This window comes from Salvelinus fontinalis, chromosome 34 (assembly GCF_029448725.1).
Source record: "Salvelinus fontinalis isolate EN_2023a chromosome 34, ASM2944872v1, whole genome shotgun sequence".
Lineage (NCBI taxonomy): Eukaryota > Metazoa > Chordata > Actinopteri > Salmoniformes > Salmonidae > Salvelinus > Salvelinus fontinalis.
The window spans coordinates 20,339,618-20,361,332 of record NC_074698.1 but is presented as its reverse complement, the minus strand read 5'-3'; the positions used below and the strand labels follow the sequence as shown (position 1 = coordinate 20,361,332).

General features: G+C 43.7%; 3 protein-coding genes across 4 annotated transcripts; 1 reads left to right on the top strand and 2 right to left on the bottom strand.

The window, feature by feature from the left end:
* Positions 1 to 618: 618 nt before the first annotated feature.
* LOC129832758 (G1/S-specific cyclin-D2-like) lies at positions 619 to 2,814 on the bottom strand. The gene is made up of 4 exons (XM_055896757.1): positions 2,094 to 2,814; positions 1,767 to 1,982; positions 1,254 to 1,574; positions 619 to 993 (listed from the first exon to the last, which is right to left on the bottom strand). The coding sequence occupies exons 1-4, from the start codon at positions 2,337 to 2,339 to the stop codon at positions 844 to 846; spliced, it is 933 nt and encodes a 310-aa protein (XP_055752732.1). The 5' UTR covers positions 2,340 to 2,814; the 3' UTR covers positions 619 to 843.
* Positions 2,815 to 5,596: 2,782 nt separating this feature from the next.
* On the bottom strand, positions 5,597 to 13,980 carry LOC129833451 (TBC1 domain family member 17-like). 2 transcript variants are annotated; one of them, XM_055898069.1, is made up of 17 exons: positions 13,871 to 13,980; positions 12,654 to 12,749; positions 10,822 to 10,899; positions 10,622 to 10,739; positions 10,313 to 10,496; positions 9,940 to 10,051; positions 9,686 to 9,856; positions 9,365 to 9,490; positions 9,135 to 9,238; positions 8,924 to 9,018; positions 8,708 to 8,824; positions 8,467 to 8,567; positions 8,254 to 8,353; positions 7,928 to 8,025; positions 7,685 to 7,801; positions 7,500 to 7,586; positions 5,597 to 7,380 (listed from the first exon to the last, which is right to left on the bottom strand). In XM_055898069.1, exons 1-17 carry the CDS (start codon positions 13,898 to 13,900, stop codon positions 7,186 to 7,188), a joined length of 1,929 nt encoding a protein of 642 aa, XP_055754044.1. In that variant the 5' UTR covers positions 13,901 to 13,980; the 3' UTR covers positions 5,597 to 7,185. The 2 variants fall into 2 exon arrangements, with proteins under 2 accessions (XP_055754044.1, XP_055754045.1); XM_055898070.1 differs by lacking the exon at positions 13,871 to 13,980 and adding an exon at positions 11,881 to 11,916 and having other exon boundaries at positions 12,654 to 12,725.
* A 2,935-nt stretch (positions 13,981 to 16,915) lies between these two features.
* LOC129833450 (uncharacterized) lies at positions 16,916 to 20,533 on the top strand. The gene is made up of 6 exons (XM_055898068.1): positions 16,916 to 17,066; positions 17,780 to 18,617; positions 18,715 to 18,979; positions 19,063 to 19,146; positions 19,218 to 19,390; positions 19,486 to 20,533. The coding sequence occupies exons 2-6, from the start codon at positions 18,228 to 18,230 to the stop codon at positions 19,621 to 19,623; spliced, it is 1,050 nt and encodes a 349-aa protein (XP_055754043.1). The 5' UTR covers positions 16,916 to 17,066; positions 17,780 to 18,227; the 3' UTR covers positions 19,624 to 20,533.
* The last annotated feature ends 1,182 nt before the right edge of the window (positions 20,534 to 21,715 follow it).

Sequence of the window (21,715 nt, the reverse complement as noted above, 5' to 3'; positions counted from 1 at the left end):
GTTTTGTAATGTTTAGGCTGTTACAAATGTACTTATAGAAGTGGATTCACGTGGCATTCCGGCAACTTTGAGAAAAACAACTTAGTTGTGCCTGTTGGTCACACGCGTATCTGCCCTCTCATTGGCTAAAATGGTCTCACCTGATTTCTCCTGCCTTCCATCGTTGATTACATATGTTTCCGTTGTTAGAATGGTCAGTCTTGTCAATATAATAGATCATCTTTGGTCTCGTTCCAATACAAAAAAACTTACATTTCCTTTACGTCTTTTTTATCTTATGAAATACACGCACATATGCGAAGTACAGTTATTGTTTTGAAGTTAAATAAGGTAATAAATAAATAAGTGACATTGTATTTCATTTACATTGTAAGGGTGACTTATTTCCATAAGGGTGTTTGTCCATCACACACATCACATATAAAGAGAAAAGAAGTCAAATATCAAATTCCAACATGTAAAAGGTATGTATTTATTTAATTAAAATAGATAACTATGTATATTATTTAATCAATTACCTTGTCACTTCACATACAAACACAAACAATGGTGAATTGAAATAAATTAACATTATGTAATTCCACATAATAAATAAATTGATGAATAATAGATTAAGGACATACTATCAACAACATAATGACAAAGAATCACAGTCATGAAATAGATAATAAATATGGCACAAGAAACACAATGAATAAATAAACAATATTCAATTAAAGTAATTTCAAAATATGATAATAAATTGTAGAGCATTTGAGGTCATAAAGAGTTGATATCAGTTTCCCTGATGAGCTACATGCAGGACTTTGATTGATTTGCACTTTGCCTCACACAATTTAGTGTTTAGAAATCAATCTCTCTCATATCAGTAGGAGTGCCTGCTCTTTCATCCTCTATTTCCCCATCCTTCTCCATGGCACTGTCTTGGAGTCCACCTCTGAGCCGTTGTTTGAGGGCAGCTTCTATCAATTCACTGTAACACTGCAACACCATCTGTGATCAAAGAAGAAAGATGAACACAGATTAGGATTAAAACCAGTACCCTTCCAGTCACACTAAGCATATCACAACCAATCTGTAACTCAAACACTTAGTTCTGTGGTCCTTTCTTTCCAGTCCCATTTTCACCTCTAAATCAGTCTTTCATTCAGCATTGCTATTGAATAGAGTTGAACTGCAGATCCTGGCTGTAATACAACCGATATGCTGAGATATTTTATGTAGAGATATTAGAGATACTGCTAGGCACTTACCAGGTCAGTCTGACACAGTTCTGCCAGTGTAGAACTCATATGACCCAGATGACCTGGACCCTTGTTGCCCAACCCCCGGAGGGCAGAGTTCAGCGCTGCCGCAGCAACCAGAGATGGAGGGGCTCCCAGGAAACGGTAGTCGCAGACACACATGGCAACCAGGGTGTCACTATGCCGACGCAGTGTGGAGAAGAACTCCTCTGTGTCTGTCTTTCCATCCTTCCTCTCCCCTACAGGGGGAAGGAAATGTGGAATGAAGTCCTGAGGGGTTACCGCAGCAACGTCCCATCGAAGAGTCGCAAGGATGACACGTTCCATCTCCTTATGAGGAAAGGGCAGGAACATCAATATACATATGTTTATGTGTAAAAACATTTTCATTTTGTGTATATATAGCCCATTGAATACAATGCATATAATAATACAGAGATGGTTTGCATTCACAAGGTCCACCATATTGTCACATACAGAGTTTTGAAAGTGTCTTTCCTCTATATCAAAATGGTGACCTACCCGTATGTTGGAGGGCAGGAAGCTGTACTCAGCTGCAGCACAAAGAGAGTCAGCAGAGATTGTGTCACACTCTGTTAGTTTGGAGGCGATGAGGATGCAGGCTGCAGCCAGGCAGTAGGGTGAGACAGGGAGAGACAGGGAGGCAGACAGGAAGCGGTCCAACATAGAGACAGACAGGGGAAACACTGTTTCGTCACAGCCACGCTCACAGCATACCTAGTAGAGAGACCAACAGGAGAATCAATTAGTGCCTCATCACAGTATACCAAAGACGTTCATGTGGGGGAAAAGAGATGAAAATGGAATCCAGAGAATGAAAGTTCATACTTCCATAGCCCACTTGGCGAGCTCCTCTCTGCGCTCTGGCTCTCTCTGGATGAGGGCGACGTAGAGGCCGGAGGGCAGATATCTCTCCTCCACCTGTAGCAGCCTCTGGATGATCCGCTGCCCAGACACACTGGGGTCCCAGGGGGCCCGTAGCTGTGACTGGCCCCTGGCCTGGCCCTGCTGGGCTCCCTGGCCTTGCTGGCCTCGGACTTCCTCCTCACACCACAGAGACACAGACACAGACATCCCTCAGCTCAGCCCACACACACAACTACCTAGGTGGGTTTGTGTTCCTCTCGGTCCAGAAAGTGGGATACAACAAGTCAATGTTACTCTGTCAGTGTAAGGAGAGAGAACGTAGGACCAATATGTGTGCTGAAAATCTGCAACTAATCCAACTCAATTGAACCCTCTTCTTGTCACTGCTATGTTGGATGTCCTTTTATTTCCTCACCCCTCTGTATGTGTGTGTTCCTGTGTGGCGCTGGTGTGAATCTTAGCCCGAACCTCCTCTGGCTGGGTTTTATACCCCTAGGAGAAAGAGAGCGACAGAGAGGGTGTGGTGAAGAGGGAATGAAAGAGAAAGAGGGTGGTAACATAGTGACTGACATAAAATAATAAAAAGACAACAATGCTGTCTGTACAACAATGGCATCAACAGGTGGAGAGAGGGAGAAAATAGAGAAGGAGAGAGAGGGAGGGGAGGAGAGAGGGTGCAGACAAGAGAGGGAGGGGCCCGCAGGGACAGGGCAACAGCTTGCCCCCAACAGTGAAAAAGAGAAGGGGAGAAAGGGAGAGAAGGGAGGAGAGAAAAGGTCATCTCCAAACTCTGACAATGGGAATGGATAACATTGTTTGTTGACAATATTAGAGGGGGAAAGAGAAAAGATGGAAATATTTCTTCTCAAACTGAAAGTTCCAAATTTTTCCCATTAAATAATATAAACTGTATAGAGAAATTAGAGATTATAATTAATTGCGGTTAATTGGAAAAGCAACGTGAGGGTTTATGCTGTTTTGAATGGTTGCATTTTTACAAAATCCTTTTGTAAATCTTTTTGCCCTGTCCTGTTTGTAGCTATACAGTATTTATTGTGCTACGAAATAATATACTGTATATGTATAAAGTTTTCCGGCCTCTAAATGTCTAACTTTTGGCATGAAACTCTCTCTCTCTAGTGCCCAGAACTCTCTGAGGAATCTCATTGTCAAAGCAACCTGTGTCCCGTCACTCTACTCCCCATTACCCCCCCCCCCCCCCCGGCCTGTGGCAATCTGCTCCCCCTGCTTAAAGAGCAGTGAATCCACTGGGGAGGACAGGGTGAGATATGAGCAACAGACAGTAGAGCAGGCAGGTCAATGAGCCATATTGTCTCCTTTACAAATCAGTGTCAGACACCAGCCCCTGGCCTTCTGCTGGGTCCTCTCTCTCTCTGACACACACACACACACCCTTCACACATTCACTGCACAGCAGACACACTCTCACATGCTCCTCAGGGACTCCCCTGACGGTCACAATGGGGTCACACTTACGAGTAGTGAATTCAGATTCTATTTGACACAGTGAGTCACTACAGGTGGTTTAAGGGACACATGAGGGCTTATGTTTCACAGAGACATTTGGGAAGCACTGAAAATGAAACAATTACACACCTCTTGAATCAGCCTTAAAATATCATAAGACAAAAGCATAAATTAAGGTTAGCTTGTATTTTTACTTGATTAAAGGGGAAATCTGCACATCAGAACCCAAAATATTAGCTTGTTTTATCCCAATGGTTGTAAACAAAGTAAATGCATACAAATATGGTTAAAACCATCATATTGATATCCTGGATGGTCAGTCCTTGCATCCATAGCTCTGTCTTTGAATTTGAGAGTTGTTACATTTCTACAGCCCCATCCCGTAGCTTTTTACCAAAACAGGGGCGGGGAGTCACTTATTGTTTCAGCTGCTGATTGCCGCTTTAAATCAATCACTATAATCAGACCTTCAAATAGATAGGTTGTAATACAGTTGTTTTCCTTTAAAAGAGTATCTGCTTTATGCAAATGTTTAGCTGGAATGTATTTTCTGTTTCTCACTAACATTTAGTGTGGAAAGTCAAAGCATAATTTCTGAGTCCTTTTGTTGAATCTCTTCGAAGTCAAGAGATTTCATTGCTGAAATATTCCTCTATCCCTCTTAATCATTAGTCATCTGTGTGTGTTATTCATGGCTGCACATTTGCTGGAAAACCCCAAGAAGAATGCAAAAGGCATTCTTCTTTAGTAAGAGCACACTTATCTGATACTTGAGATTTAAACCACAGACTTTATCTCCTCTGAGGTCTCAAACACTCCAGATAAAAACCCTTCCAAGCAGTAACACAATCACAACAAGAGGGATTATCACCCCAACACACACCATTGTAGAATTAAAGGGGATGATGGCTGTTGAGAGAGACATCATCCATAAACAGTGATTGGATTAGCACTGAAAACAGATTGAGTTTGAATGAGAGCCAGAGTGAGTTTGGCTGTGGGAGTCAGAAGAGGTCAGGTCAGAAGAGAGAGAGGGCAGAGAGGGGCGTGGGGAAGAGAAACAGAGTGACAGATCGCCCGCCTGTTTAAGTACCCTGCTAAATTCATACATTGCAGCTGTATTCAAACTGAGACAGAGGAGAGGGAAGGAGGGAGAGAGGGGGACGGAGAGACGCATGGACGACCCAGTCGGTCTTGAGAGGGGGGTGTGTTTCTCCGCCCCTCATTTTCCACCTCATTGCCCGGGACAGTGGAGGACAGAGATCCCTTTTCACCTCACAGACACCTGCTGACAGGGAGGGGAAGGGGGTCTGCTCACTCAGTTAACACAGTGCATAAACCATCCTACAGAACTGATTAACAACACTTTATCACTCAGAACTAAGTCAACCAACTAGGTGCTTTTGACACATTTCTGGCAAATGAGCTGTTTTACACTTAACTTTATTAGTTTACAACAATAACTACAGTGTAAACAAGAGTATCAAAACTTACAGACCATCTGACAAGACAATATTTGAATGAACCTTTATTTCAACAGGAAGTCATTAAGATCCAGGCCTCTTTTCCAAATGAGCCCTGCAGAACACATAAAATACCATTATTAAAATACGAAATGCAATCAATAAATAGTAATACAATCAAACAGTTTCCCCAACAAACAGTTACCCCAACAAACAGTTACCCCACTTCAAATACATACTTGTATTCTAGGTTTCCGGTAAATCTTTCATTGTTTGCAATTCGATCTCTCTCTTATACGTACTAGCATTTCCATGTCTAAAACTTCATATGGAACTGAGATGAGGGAGAGGGCGTGGACCAGTCATGCATTAAGATTCATGGGAGTGTTAGGATGAATAGTTTGGGAGGGTAGTGGAGGGTTAACAGAATTGGGGGGGGGGGGTCACATGGTCTGGTGGGAACATATGACTAGTAAACAACATCCGAAAAAAATTGTCAATTTCACCAGTAAATGATTGTTTTTGTACCCTTTATTTGGTAAGATTCAGCAATTTCAGGGTGGTGAAAATATTGTTATGACATAATACCGGTAGTTAAAAACCTTAAACATTATAGTACTGCATGTATAACACTCTATAAGGCAGGCATTTATAGTACTTGTCATGCTCTGTCAGTAAGATTATTCTTCATATTATATTTAGAATGACTTAGAGTGAGAAGGAGAGCAAGAGAGTGGAGAGCATGGATAGAAGGAACAGGAGAACAGGGTGGAACTAATGCAGTTTAAACCACAATGATACACCATTAAAAAGAGACAAATGGGCTGAGATAGAAAGACAGGGATAAAACAATTTAACAGACAATTTTTTTTTTAAATGAAGAAAAAGACAAAGAAATTCTCACAAAACAGGTACACAAATGGAAATATAAATGACTGGACATAAGTTGGATTCACACAAAAGACTTAAGGGAAACAAAAAAATCTATTGCGGTATTTATATAAAGACAAAGCACTGCATATATAGACCATTTCAATATTTTGGGATAGTTACATTCATGAAAAAACAACTTCTCACCGTTCACTGGATAATGCCCCGTCTATCAGAGATGGTAACAGTCTGCAACCCTCATCGTGTACTACAGTACATTATCAAACTCTCTCTCCTATGCCCCATATCATCCAATATACAATCAGTGGCCAGTTTATTAGGTACACCACCCCATTCACAAAAATGGTTAGCTGGCCTGCTATATAAAGCAGGCAGACAGGCATTCAGTTACTGTTCCATTGAATGTTAGAATGGGCAAAACAAGTGACCTAAGCGACTTTGAGTGCGGTATGATCGTTGGTGCCAGGCGCGCCGGTTCCAGTATCTCAGAAATGGCCACCCTCCTGGGCGTTTTGTGCAGGACAGTGTCTAGGGTTTACAGAGAATGGTGAGACAAACAAAAAACATCCAGTCAGCAGCAGTCCTGTGGGTGAAAACAGCTCGTTGAGGAGAGGTCGAAGGAGAATGGTAAGAATCATGCAAGCTAACAGGCAAATAACGGCGCAATACAACAGCGGTGTGCAGAACGGCATCTTGAACCGCTGAACTCGTCGGTCCTTGTCACGGATGGGCTATTGCAGCAGACGACCACACCGGGTTCCATTCCTATCAGCTAAAAACAAGAAGAAGCGGCTCCAGTGGGCACGCAATCACCAACACTGGACAATTGAGGAGTAGAAAAACATTGCCTGGTGCGACAAATCACGATTCCTGTTGCATCATGCTGACGACAGAGTCAGGATTTGGTGTGAGTGCATGGACCCATCCTGCCTGGTGTCAACGGTACAGACTGGTGGCGGGTAAAGTAATGGCATGGGGAATGTTTTCCTTCGCACATGTTAGGTCCCTTGATATCAATTGAGCAACGTGTCCATGCCCCGAAAAATTCAAGCTGTTCTGGAGGAAAAAGGGTGTCCGACTCGGTACTAGATGGGTGTACCAAAAGAAAAAACGTTTTTTAAACTGGCAATTGAGCGCATATCTTCCTTATGAAACACCTCACATCGGTTAATGGCTTTCTCTCCTCATGTCAATCAACCTGTCCTTCAGAGTTACGGGTAGGTAGGGCGAGGGCGTGCTGCTGCAGCAGCAGTGCTGTTACTTGACTGGCTCGTTTCCGTAGCTGCTGCCTGTGATTGGCTGAGAAGCTGCTGCGTCTCATGTGACTCTGATTCTGGGCTCGTCTCGACATCAGGGCTGGGGGGAACGTACAGACCAATGACCTCCTGCACCTTCACCGGCAGCTCCTGAGAGACAGAGAATGAATGGGGAGAGGAGAGGGGGTTAGATCAGTTAGATGACAATGCACAATATGTTAAATATATCATGTCCAAATGAATGTATCCTCCTCTAAGATATTCCCTACTTTGCAGCAGGCCAGCTGTAGGTAGTTAGCTTCTGCTCCTCGTAGGACTGTCTGCAGATCCAGCTTCATGGTCAGTTCATTGATGTGCTGCATATAGAGACATATACACAGTCCTTAGTACTGTACACACAAACAAAAAGACAACATCATTAAGAAAAATAACTTCAAACACATTTCCAACAAACCTTCAAAATAGTGTTGAAGTCGTGGTCAGAGCCGATAAACTCCCCCCTCTGTGATTCCAGAATGGAAGCGGCCATCAGCAGATGGAAGTTTTCACAGGGCAGACGAGTCCAAAGAACCTAGTACAGAACAGAGTGTGTGTTTACTTACATATACTGTAAAACGAAGGGTGTTTTTTCCATATAGTGTGTAGAGCCTACATGCGAGTGTTTCTAATGAGTGTTGAGTAGTATCCACCCACTCACCTCCCAAAGGGACAGGATGTCCTCGAAAGAGAACTCTCTCTTAAACCAGATCAGTAACCATCGGAAACAGAAGCACAGAGAGCCACTGTCCTGGGAGTCTGAAAGAGAGACAACATAATAACATAACAATGTGAAGAATTGACTATGTCAATGGATTACGCATCCAGGTAGTTACATAACACACCTTGAGTTAAGGTCAAATATAATCAATTGGCTGATTGGAGAATTGACTGCATGATGAATGTCTACCTCACTGAGTAATAACACGTTTGGGTTATGGTGAAGTGTGAGAGAAACACAGTAACTGAGTGATAGTCATTGTTTACCCAGGTAGTCAAGGAGCTCAGGGTCCAGAGCCTTCATCAGCAGGCTGAGCTGAAGGAGCTGCTGCTTCATGGCCTCCTGGGACTCCTCAAAGTTCTGGTGCTGAGGGCCCGAGAGAGAGAGAACATTAAAAGAGTGTATAAATGTATAATGTTATGTTTTAACACTCTTATGTGGTAATATATGAGTATTTAACAAGAGAGTAAGGTGCTTACCACCATCTCCATAAAACCTGTCATACACCAGAAGGACTCCACTTCGTTCTGAGTGACAAAAAGGAGAGGAGCCAAGAGGTCACTCATCCCCTGGACATAGCCTGCAGGGAGAGAAAGAGAGAGACAACAGGAACCACAAGGAGAGAGGAGAGTCAGGTGTGAGATATTGATAATAAATACAGTTGAAATGTGATACACTTGAAAGTTCAAAGCCATTGTAAGGACAAGGGGAGTGGCTTACCCAGATCAAAGTTGAACATGCAGTATGTCATCAGCACGTCATTGAGAAGAGTCAGGCCTGGGTTGTCGTTGCCAGAGAAGAAGGTGTTGTGTCTGTCCGTCCGACTCACATCCCTTTCTGTCCAATCAAAACAACATGAACAGATAAGTAACAAATCATAAAATGTGTGTCAACCAATGAGGCGTGAGATCATGTTTAACAGACAGCAACACCAACCTATCAGGCTGCGGTATCCTCTGAGGAGGGAGTTCCTCATCTCCTGCTCTTCACTGACTGACTTCCACTGAACCTTCATTCTGAAATACTCATCTCTGAAGACAGAGAAACACAGAGGTGTTGAGATGAATTTACTCACTCCCGTTTAGACAACAGTCCCAGTCTGTGATAAGAGAGCCATAACAAGCGAGGGAGATAGTAAGAGACTAACGTTTTCATCCTCAGAATGTCCTCCCTCTCTTTCACAGTACTATTCCAGGGATAGAAACCCAGCAGAAACTTCCACACGTCCTTCCTCAGGGATGGTGTGATACCCTAGGAGAGGGAAAGAAGTGATGGTTTGAATGACATGGTGTAGACACTGTACCGCAAAACACATTTGGATGGAAGATGGGGTCAGGTGTTTTTTTACAAGAGAGGAATTATACTGTACGGTCTTACCCCCCTGAAGACCAGATCTTTGATTTGCTGTGGGTCCTTCACACGCCCCTCTGGGTCCAGGAACTCCTCCCATTTGTCGAGAGGCTGTCCCCTGATTACGTCTGGTTTTGGGCCAAGCTCCACCCCCTGGTGCCACCAAAAAGAAAACTCTCACCATTGATATTGCTATCCGTAATTTATAGCCAACATCTGAATGATATCGCCATCCGTATGTTACAGCCAACATCTGGATGCTATAAAGTGAGATCCTCTTCTCCATCTACTCCACAGATGTCAGGGCTAGTGATGAGTTTACATCTCCACCCCCATCTCCCCACTTACACAGGTGATGAGCTCAAAGCCTGGTTCGTCGTCAGCTGAGGGGGGCCCATGGTGGTCCTGAGGGCCACGGGAGTGGAAGGGGGAATCTGGTGGTCGTAGAGCCCCTCTGAAGAAATTGGTGACCTTGGAGAATCCCCCAAAGGTGGTGGCATAAGGGTCCTGAATAAACCTCTGGAAACAAAGAGATTAATATAATTATAAACACACACATTACACCTTCTCAAAGAATAGCACACACAAAACACAAGACTTACAGAGACGAGGTCGGAGCTTCCATCGTCAAAGAGGTGCAGCTCATCAAAGGACTGAGAGAGAGCCCCAGAGTCATGGGGATACGCTAGGAAGAGACGACCATCTACAGGTGATCTAAAACAAGAGAAAAACACAGTCAGGGAGATAGTAAGAGACACAGACAGCGACAGAGAAGATATAGAAGCTCAGAATAAAAGAAAACGCTAGCAAGAAAGAGAAAGTATGAAAAAGACGCTTCAAAATATATGTAGTAAGGGGTTGGGTACAACAGCTCCTAAACTCTTCTGTTCAGAGTCCAGTTAAATGCCAGTGAAATGCCTTGAATTCCTCTGAGGCATTGATCTGAGAGAGAGCTGGCTGTCTGCTGCTACTCACGGGGCCAGGATGATGTAACGCTGCAGGGCCCTCAACAGCTCCCTGGTGCCCCCCCTGTGGAAGTGCAGAGGAGGGAGGGGGTGGCCACCCCTGCTGGTAAAAACCAGGAAGTTACGGCCCAGGGAGAAACGGGACCGTCGCAGAGAGTACAGCTCCGACAGAGGCAGGGAGAACGACCACTGGCCTGGGAACAGAGGGGGAGACATCAACATCAAGAATAGCACTATACACTTGCTGCAAACACACTTGTGAGTATAGCCTAGTATGAGAACTACAAACGCAGAAGGCAAGTTATAAAAGTCTACATACTTGTCTCTTTGACAGGGGGGTGCTCTCTGACTCGGTCTCTCTTCACTGTGCTGATGACTGCCCAGTCTGGCTCATAGCCAGGGTCAAAGTTGGTGTCCTCCACCCCTCCTTCTCCATCCTAACAGGAAGACAAGCCATAAATAAAGAACATGAAGAAAGCAGAGTGATGTGTGTCACTAGTGTATTAAACAAGTGCTCACCTTTTTAGTGTAGAATACAGCAGCCGCATTGCGGCCCTCGTCCTCTAGTGCGCTCCACTCCAAAGCTGGCTCCCCACCCTGTAAACATAGACAAACACCTTAGTCTAGTCCAGAATAATGTGTCATAGCCTAAAGCTAAGAAGAAAGGACATACTGTATATGATCTATAGGCCTATGTGTTAAACTAAAGGAAGCAAAACAATGATGACAAAGACTCCCACCACAGGGATGAGTACACTTTGAATACGACTAGAATTGGTTTTCGATCAACCAATAGTAATATTTTTTTACCCCTTTTTCGTGATATACAATTGGTAGTTACAGTCTTGTCCCGTTGCTGTAACTCCCGTACGGACTCGGGAGAGGCGAAGGTCGAGAGCCATGCGTCCTCCGAAACATGACCCCGCCAAGCAGCACAGCTTCTTGACACACTGCTCACTTAACCCAGAAGCCAACCTCACCAACGTGTTGGAGGAAACACCGTCCAGCTGGAGACCGATGTTAGCACGCATGTGTCCGGCCCATCACAAGGAGTCGCTAGAGTGCGACATCCCAGCCAACCAAACCCTCCCCTAACCCAGACGACGCTGGGCCAATTGTGCGCCGCCTCATGGGTCTCCCGGTCACGGCCGGCTGCGACACAGCCTGGGATCGAACCCGGGTCTGCAGTGACGCCACTAGAACTGCGATGCAGTGCCTTAGATCGCTGTGCCACTCGGGGGGCAATATTTTCATATACAGTGAGCTCCAAAAGTATTGGGACAGTGACAATTTGTTGTTGTTTTGGCTTTCTTCTCCAGCACTTTGGACTTGAAATGATACAATGGTGAGTTAGAAAGTTATCATACCCCCAAGACATGCTAACCTCTCACCATTACAGTAACAGGAGATGTCAGCATTTTTGAGGGGATATGATATTTATGCCTCTAACTTTCTCACAACCGATTAAGGATTATCGGTGATCATAGTAGCATCCACAATAATGTGAGGTGTTTAGAAACATATTGTATTCTTATTTACAATAAAAGTGACTCCAAAATTACAAAATACATTATTTACCATTCATTTCTATTGGGCACAAAATCTGAATCGAATCTGAAACACAATCAAAACAAACAGCAAATGTATCCAATAAGTTTGTAGGTTTACAAGCTTAATGTAATGATTGCATGCTAGGAATATGGGACCAAATACTAAAACGTTGACTACTTTAATACACATAAGTGAATTTGCCCCAATACTTGAAGTCCCATAAAAAAAAGTGCTGTAACTCCTAAGCAAGTTAAAATACCCTAAAATTAAACTTGACAGAGTCTGCACCTTAACCTCATATTAATTGTATCATTTCATATCCAAAGAGCTGGAGTACAGAGCCAAAACAATAAATGTGTCACTGTCCCAATACTTTTGGAGGGGTGGGTATAATTTGTGGAACGTTCCAAAAGGAATCTGTCTCAAAAACATTGTAAATAACAAAGTTACCAACAATCAATGCATACAAAGTTGTATAGCGGCAGAATAAGATGCCGAGTAAGGAGTGGGCTATTTCATTAAGTTTTTCACTTACCATGTTTTTTACAAAAAATGTCTGTCCTCACTCTGGTAGTCTATGGACAAACACTAAGAATAAGCTACGTGGTGAGCTGATGCCTATTCGGCAGATAGTTAGCTAGGTGAATTGATCATGCTACTTTGTATACATTGTTTGTTGGCAACCTCCTTGTACTTTACTTGGTTTTTGGACAGATTCCTTTTGGAACGTTCCACAAATTATACCCACCCCTTTTGGAGCTCACTGTAAATATGGTGTCTATGGGAGAAGCCCAACTTACCCGTTCCACTATACGGATGAATCCTGGGATTGTGGTGTCCTGGTTGCTCCTCTTGGCATTGGTGTGAAGGTACACCCCCTCCTTCTCAAACACCAGCTGTGTGACAAAACAACATATGCTATTAATAGAATATAATTTGTTGTGAAAACTAAATGGCAAAATGTCATGTCATGCATTCCAGTGCAATGAATCAGAAAGTGTGATCGAGTGGGAATAGGGTGGGGAATGACAATCATATGACATCCCAAAGACGATGAGTTAGCTGACTTTACTGTAGCCTACAAAATAGAGTCACATGAACACTATGAGTCACTCACACAGTGATTCCACTTGTGTGCCTGCCAGGGGTTTCTCCCAGGTAGTGTCTGGTGTTGGTACTCCCTGTTTATAGCTCCATTCCTGTGCATTTTATTCCTCTTGTGTTACCATTATATTTTTTTAACTCGGCATTGTTGGGAAGGGCTCGTAAGCAAGCGTTTCACGGTAAAGTCTACACCATTTGTATTCGGCGCATGTGACAAATAGCACTTGATTTGTGTCTACTGCAGCTCAGAATCGAATTACCCTACTGGACTTAAACTGACTGAACACAATTGGATAGATCTAGCTAGCTTCCATACAATATACCATCATATCTATCCTGAATATTACCCGAAATGTATAATCAATAATAAATTGCCAGCTGTGACATCAATTCATGTGAATTATTACATAAGCCGTCCTCCACCAACGAACTGCTCAAACGTTTAGTTAGTTAGATACAGTAATCACATTCACAGGGAAGTTTACAATGCTAATTCTATGAAATGGGGAATCTCGGCCTCGGGACCCTTTCTTCACTGTAAACAGTGCAATAACAAGTGCTTATTGCTTTACACATTGAAGTCTGCGTGGAAAATAACACAGCTATGATGATATTTCTCGTGACCAATTTATTGAACAAGTAATATATCACAGCAGCAAATATCAATTTAATCTGGAAATAATTATGAAGCTAGCTTGTTTGTTTTTTGTTATAACGTTAACGTTAGCTAGTTAGCTAACTGTTACTGTAGTTACGTCAGCGTCCCAAAAAAATCACACGACTTTGTTGTGAAGGTGATAGTCTAGCTACAATGGTGATAACCGAGTTTATTTAGTTGGCGGCCCTTTAATACAGACCGAATCGATCAGACGAAGACGAAATCTAAACTTCAATTTCAACACATTGCGCTTACCTTGTGACTAGTCTCAGCCTTTGGCTCCATTTTTCTTCCACTAGCCTTTTTTCCAAAACAAATGTCGTCAGAAGAAGACTTCCGCCTTCATAGACTGCCCCGTCTACGTTATACGTCAGTCAGGTGGTCAGGAACATCAACCAATCATAGGTGGTGGCACGTCTAAATTGGAATAGATGCCGCGTTCAAAACAACGGGCAACTCACAACTGGGAAATCGGAAATCTCCAACTTCCGACTTCAGTGCGTTCAAAACAACAGGGAACTCTGAAAAAACTAGCTCCAACTCGGAAAAAACTAGCTCCGACTCGGAAAATCGATTAGAACAGTTATCCAACTCGGAATTCCAACTCGGGAAGTCGGGCCTCTTTCTAGAGCTCCGACTTTCCGACCTGAAGATAACCGATTACGTATTTTCCCAGTTGTTTTAACGTGGCAAGAGTACCACCGTATGAATCATAATACCCACAAACCCTAGTGGTCAAAGCGGGAAATGGTTCCAATCTTTTTTCCACCATACATTTTTCCCATAAGGGATTTTAGAAACACTTAAAACAAGGCCTGTATTTCATTTAGGATTACCCTGGTGTAACGTTTTGATAACTGTGTGAATCTCTCTAGGACAAGGTGACTTGTCAATATTTTCTCCTGTATTTACCCCCAAAAAAGGAAATGCTAATGAGGCTATTATAAAGAACTACAAATGCCATGATGATCTGGATGAGACTGCTGAATTGAGGCAAAGGTAAGAATCTCTGGATTAACTATCTAAATGTAGTAATGAATAAATTGGCTAAATTTCTTTAAATTGACAATTCTGTGAACTGTCTTGTGCAAGTTTTAAATTCTGAGAGTAAATAGAGCTGAGAGTAAATAGAGCCAAATATACTGATAAGTCACCTTGTCCAAGATTTACATGATTATCAAAACATCACGCCAGGGTAAGCCTACACGAACACAGCCCTTATGTGTTTCTGAAATCCCATATGGGAAAAATGTATGGTGGAAAAACGATTGGAACCATTTCTCTGTTTGACAACTAGGTTTTATGGGTATTCAAATTGTATTGGTGACATACATATATTTTAGCAGATGTTATTGCGGGTATAGCGAAATGCTTGTGTTCCTAGCTCCAACAGTGCAGTAGTATCGAACAATACACACATCTCAAAGTAAAATAATGGAATAAAGAAATATATAAATATAAGGACGAGCAATGTCGGAGTGGCATTGACTATAATTTATTTCTTAATTTTTTCTTTAACCTTTATTTAACTAGGCAAGTCAGTTAAGAACAAATTCTTATTTACAATGGCGGCCAAACCCGGACGACGCTGGGCCAATTGTGCGCCACCCTATGGGACTCCCAATCACAGACGGTTGTGATACAGCCTGGATTCAAACAGGCGTCTGTAGTGACACCTCAAGCACTGAGATGCAGTGCCTTAAACCGCTGGAATACAGTATATACATATGAAATGAATAAAACAGTATGTAAAAATTATTAAAGTGACCAGTGTTCCATTATTAAAGTGGCATGTGATTCTATGTACATAGGGCAGCAGTCTCTAAGGTGCAGGGCAGGGTACTGGGTGGAGGCCAGCTATTGATGGCTATTTAACAGTCTGATGGCCTTGAGATAGAAGCTGTTTTTCAATCTCAGCTTTGATGCACCTGTACTGACCTCGCCTTCTGGATGATAGCGGTTGAACAGGCCGTGGCTCGGGTGGTGGATGTCCTTGATGATACTTTTGGCCTTCCTGTGCCATCGGATTCAGTAGGTTTCCTGGAGGGCAGACAGCGTGCCACTGGTGATGCGTTGGGCAGACCACACCACCCACTGGAGAGCCCTGCAGTTGCAGGTGGTGCAGTTGCCATACCAGGCAGTGATACAACTGACAGGATGCTCTCAAATGTGCTTCTGTAAAGTTTGTGAGGGTCTTAGGAGCCTAGCCAAATTTCTTCAGCCTCCTGAAGTTGAAGAGATGCTGTTACGTCTTCTTCACCAAACTGTCTGTGTAGGTGGACCATTTCAGATTATCAGTGATGTGTACATCGAGTAACTTGAAGCTTTTCACCTTCTCCACTGCGGTCCTGTGGATGCGGGCGTGCTCCCTCTGCTGTCTCCTGAAGTCCACGATCAACTCCTTTGTTTTGTTGATGTTGAGGGAGAGGTTATTTTCTTGGCACCACTCTGCCAGGGTCCTCACCTCCTCCCTGTAGGCTGTCTCCTTATTGTGGGTAATCAGGCCTACTACTGTTATGACACCTCCACTGTGGGGCTCTATTCTTGCAATATTTGTCAGTTTCATGTAATTATGAAAATGGCAGTTTTTTTGCCATCAGTGGTGGTAATGAAAACCCCAGTGCGAATAGTGAAACGCTTCTAACAAATGTATGAGTGACAGTGAGTATCCTGGTGCTGCCAGCGATGTAGCGAAGAACAGAAAAATCACACCGAAAAACAGAAGTGGTTAGGACAGAGAGAATTTAGACAGGGAGGCTGATGAAGGCGGCAAGTGGTTGTTGTTGTCTGTCTTCTCAAAGTTGCATCCCAGTTTTAGGACTCCCGAGTGGCACAGGGGGTCTAAGGCACTGCATCTCGGGGCTAGAGGTGTCATTACAGACTCTGGTTCGATTCCAGGCTGTATCACAACCGGTCGTGATTGGGAGTCCCATAGGGCGGTGCACAATTGGCCCAGCGTCATTAGGGTTTGGCTGGGGTAGGCTGTCATTGTAAATAAGAATTTGTTCTTAACTGACTTGCCTAGTTAATTCAAAATGTAACGTTTTACTCTCCTCTCTTTTCCTTCATCTGCATTGCAAAATTAGAAGACAGTTTAGGTGGGAATAATATAGAGATTGAAAAGCCTACCAAAAGCATTTGCTTCCACCTGTTAAGCTCTCCATCATGTCAGATCAGTGAGGATGAAGTAAATTATACCAGTAGAAGAAACCATGACAAACTATTGAGATGCAGCCAGCACCAAGCCTCGTCCAAAAGCGCGTCCAAAACAAGACGAGTACGAGCCCGCCCACAGTCACGTAAAAAACGTGCGTCTCGTCTAGCGTCTCTAAACAACAACGTCGGAGTCTAGGGGAGACTATTCTTGAGAGATGAAGAATCAGACAGAGGGATAAAAAAACAGTTAGAACTAGAAAAACGCTTGCAACAGACGAAATAAGGAACTGAATGTGTAAGCTGACTTCTGTTCTTGCTGTTTATTTGTGTCTGTGTGTGCTAGTGTCTCTGCAAAGGCGAGAAATGGAGGTGAAATGTGTTCATGTTGGGAGGAGAGTGCACAGGAAACCAGTTGGCTAGCATGTTAGCAAACAAACAAGCACAAACAATCCGCAGTCATGAAAATTGCATTTTCATTGAAGTGCTTTCCTGGTAGTAATAATCCCAGGGATGACATTTAGAAACGAGTTGGGTAAGTCTAGAGCAGGCAGTCACCCCACAAGGTTTTGGCAGAGCCAGTTCGTATGCTAACGAATGCACGAGATGGTGGGAGGGAGGGAGGAAGGGGGGACGCTGAACTGCGACAGTTCGCGAGACGCAACGTCCAGGTGGACAACGTCTTCCCACGGTTAGCTTAGGCCTATTTTGGAACATCCTCAAACTGCCACTGAGATATTGACCATGAACTCAAGTCATGCAAAAGTTATATGGAATTGAAATGTATGTACAGTATTTGGATCATGTGCATTTGACATTCTATGCTTGAGTTTAGTGTAATCTAATTTCATGAAGTTTCAACATGCATAATTTTATGAGATTATGTGATTTCTGGTTTAGTGATAATCTAAATAGTGCCTAGCAAGTGACATCAGCTAATATTGCTATAATGACTAACAATGCAAACTTTTTTGCAACTCAAGCTTTATTTCTCCATTTTGTTTTTTCCAGGTAACACCAGCAACATTTTCATTTATCTCTCCCCTAGTTCTCTTAGGCACACTGACATTAATAATATTAAACAATCACCTTGTGCCTCTGAAACCTGCTTTATAACAACTAAGGATAGTTTTATTCTTAGCTTAAACCAAACCAGCAATAGAAAAAGTTTCCTAACGTTTCCTCAGATTAGCCAAAAGCAGATTCCAAAAACACATCACCACTACAGCCTACAATCAAGTGAGAAAAAAGGTAAACTTATCACAAGACTTGTTAACAAAAATATATAGTAATTAATATCAAACTGCTGGCTGAGTCCTACAGGTGCCTGATTACACTAACCTAAACCATTTTAGCTATTGATCAATAAAAACAGTTACAAAGCATCTACACGTTCCATAAAAGCTAGCCCTAATAAATTAAACACATCCAACAGTCATTGGCAGTCCTATTACCCATCATGGCCTCCATTACCCAATCATCTGACCCCGAGATCCCAGACAACCACAAAGAGAGCTGGCTGGCACTACTTGCCGCTGCGGAGGGATATTGTCAGAAGTCAGGCTGCGACCTGGCTATTCTTTCAGCCTGTAAGAAGTTCTGGCCATCTGTAATGGAGAGAGATGAGAGGAAAAGGGAGAGTGGCAGTGGCTTACCTGCCGGTGGCCGGAAGTGGGATTTCTCCTATCACGTGTGGGGTCAGGGGGCTTTGGCTGAGTCTTCGCGGCGCTACATGGACGACATTGCGGTGCTGCACTCCACATCTATGCTAACGGCGCATAGATATACACGTCTGAGTGCAGGAGACGGAGGAGCTAAACTGGTAGTGGACATGCCCACTGACAGGGCGGTGAGTAGACTGAATGGCACAAAATGACTGACAGTCAATGTGGCTGTCATTCATAGTGCTGTGTGTGATCGTAAAGTTCTTAACTTCTCTTCCACAGGGCCTAACAGGTGAGGGTGGGGTGGGAACCATCAGTCCCAATACCACACTCTATTCGCAAAGCTACCCATCAATCTATCACTCAGGGGCTGTCATTGGCCAAGCTGCTGGGCAGCACGGGAATGGAGAGAGGGAGCGAGAGATGGCTGTGATGATAGAGGAGGCTGGACGAGGGAGAGACATTCCTGGAATTGGGGACTTGGAGGAAGAGTGTGAGGAAGAGGAGGACATGGACGAAAGGAGACGTAATCTGAATGAGACTGCAGGTGAACACAGCTCTGTGGGCCGATTTATTTATTTTTCTCCAGGTCTGAATGACTTTATAAATATTCATCTCTCTCTGCTTCAGGAGTGTTTTCCATGGATGAGGACTCGCTGTCTCGTGACTGTGAACCATTCTTTGAGTCCGATGGAGAGGAGGAGAGCACTGATGGTGAGTGTATGTGTGTAGTAATATTAGTTAATGATGATCTAATGCTCTTAATATGTGCCTCTCTGCTCCAGGCTCGTTAAGTGAGGACTGTCCTCCTCCCCCGCGCAGCATGGCCATGGGGCAGTCGTTCTCATCCCGACACCCCAACCCCATGAACATGGCCCGCTCCCTCCCCGTGTCTGTTCCTGTGTGGGGCTTCAAGGGCAACAGACCCCACCAGGGAGAAGGCCACAGTGGGGAACGGGTCAGTCAACCTTCATTTAAAAACATACAGCTCACTTTCTCTCCGTCAATCACTCATTCTGACACACATACCCACTAACTGTCTCTGTGTTGCAGGCTGGTGTAGCTGACCTGGATCATATTGCTGCCAGCATGAAGGCCCTGTTGGCCCCTGGAGCCAACGACGGAACAGAAATGTTTGGAGGACTACCTCGCCCTCGCCTCAACACGGGAGACTTCTCCCTCAAACACTGAGAGAGCCAAAGAAAGTGAGGGGATGAAGGAGTGAGAGAGAGTGTGTGGATGAAAGGGAGCCAATTGATTGGCTGGCAGGCAGAAAAGTACCCCAGTGTATTAGCTAATCACTAACCCCAAATTTGGTAGAAACAACAGTGAACCCAGAGAGGATTAACTGACCTAACATATGCTCGTATACACACTGAGATCATTTTCAACACATTACATTACACCCGTACACCCGTACACACTTAAACACTACAAGACAACTCACTACACACAACTTACCTTCAAATGTGCTCATAGTGACCCACTGTACTGACCAACATGGACACTAACATATTGAAATGTTTCTAACTGACACAGGTGTTGACTCTGTGGGACTTTGCCAAGTAGATTCGTGGAGGATGGGCCACCCTTCTAGAAATGGTTGGCTCTAGGGGGCTTTTTAACATGAAGCCTGTAGCTTTTCAAATTGTGAGTGAAGGGCACCATGTCGCCATGAAACATGCCTTTTGTACTTCTACCTTGCCAATGAATGACTGACTGGTAGAACGATAGTAAATGTACAATCTCTGATATTGACACTATTATAATAATAATGTCCTCCAAATGTGTTGACTGTGAGAGCGAGAGAAAGCGGAGGAGGCGAACAGAGATGTATCTTATCATCTCCCAACTTTTCAAAGACAGATAACTGTTTTAATTTGAGTACCTGTATGGTTTAAAATAAGGAGCAACATCTGTGAATCAGGCTGTTGGTTCTGACACTGAATATTATTTGGATGCAGTATAATGGCTGTCCTAGAGAGGGCAGTATCAGATTAAGAACTATCCTGAACAGAAATAAACACAACATGTCAAGTGTTGGTCCCATGTTTCATGATCTGAAATAAAAGGTCCCAAAAATTTTCCATACACACAAAAAGCTTCTCTCGTTTTGTGTACACATTTCTTTACATCCCTGTTAGTGTTCATTTCTTCTTTACCAAGGTAATCCATCCACAGGTGTGACATAACAAGAAGATAATTAAACAGCAATATAATTTCATAGGTGCACATTGTGCTGGGGACAGTGAAAGGCAACTCTAAAATGTTTAGTTTTGTCACACAACACAATGCTACAGATCTCGTTTTGAGGGAGCGTGCAATTGGCATGCTGACTGCAGGAATGTCCACCAGAGCTGTTGCCAGAGAATTGAATCTGTATTTCCCTACCATAAGCCGCCGCCAACATCATTTTAGAGAATTTGATAGTACGTCCAACCGGCCTCACAACTGCAGACCACATGTAACCACGCCAGCCCAGGACCTCCACATCTGGCTCCTTCACCTACGGGATCGTCTGAGACCGGCTACTCGGACAACTGATGAAGCTGTGGCTTTGCACAACCCAATAATTTATGTCAGAAACCATCTCAGGGAAGCTCATCTGCGTGCTTGTCATTCTTACCAGGGTCTTGACCTGACTGACTAAAGTAGGTAAATGCTAACCTTCAACGGCCACTGGCATGCAGGAGAAGTATGCTCTTCATGGATGAATACCGGTATCAACTATACCGGGCAGATGGCAGACAATGTTTATGGCTTTGTGTGGATGAGCTGATGTCAACGTTGTGAACCGAGTGCCCCATGGTGGGGTTATTGTATGGGCAGGCATAAACTACGGACAACGAACACAATTGCATTTTATCTATGGCAATTTGAATGCATAGAGATACTGTGAGGAGACCCTGAGGTCCATTGTCGTGCCATTCATCCACAGCCATGTTTCAGCATGATAATGCATTGCCCCATGGTTGCAAGGATCTGTAAACAATTCCTGGAAGCTGAAAATGTCCCAGTTTTTCCATGGTCTGCATACTCACCAGACATGTCACCCATTGAGTATGTTTGGGATGCTCTGGATCGTGTACGACAGCGTGTTCCGGTTCCTGCCAATATCCGGCAACTTTGCACAGCCATTGAAGAGGAGTGGGACAACATTCCACAGGCCCCAATCAACAGCCTGATCAACTCTATGCGAAGGAGATGTGTCGCGCTGCATGAGGCAAATGGTGGTCACACCAGATGCTTTTTGATACACTCCCCTACCTTTTTTTAAGGTATC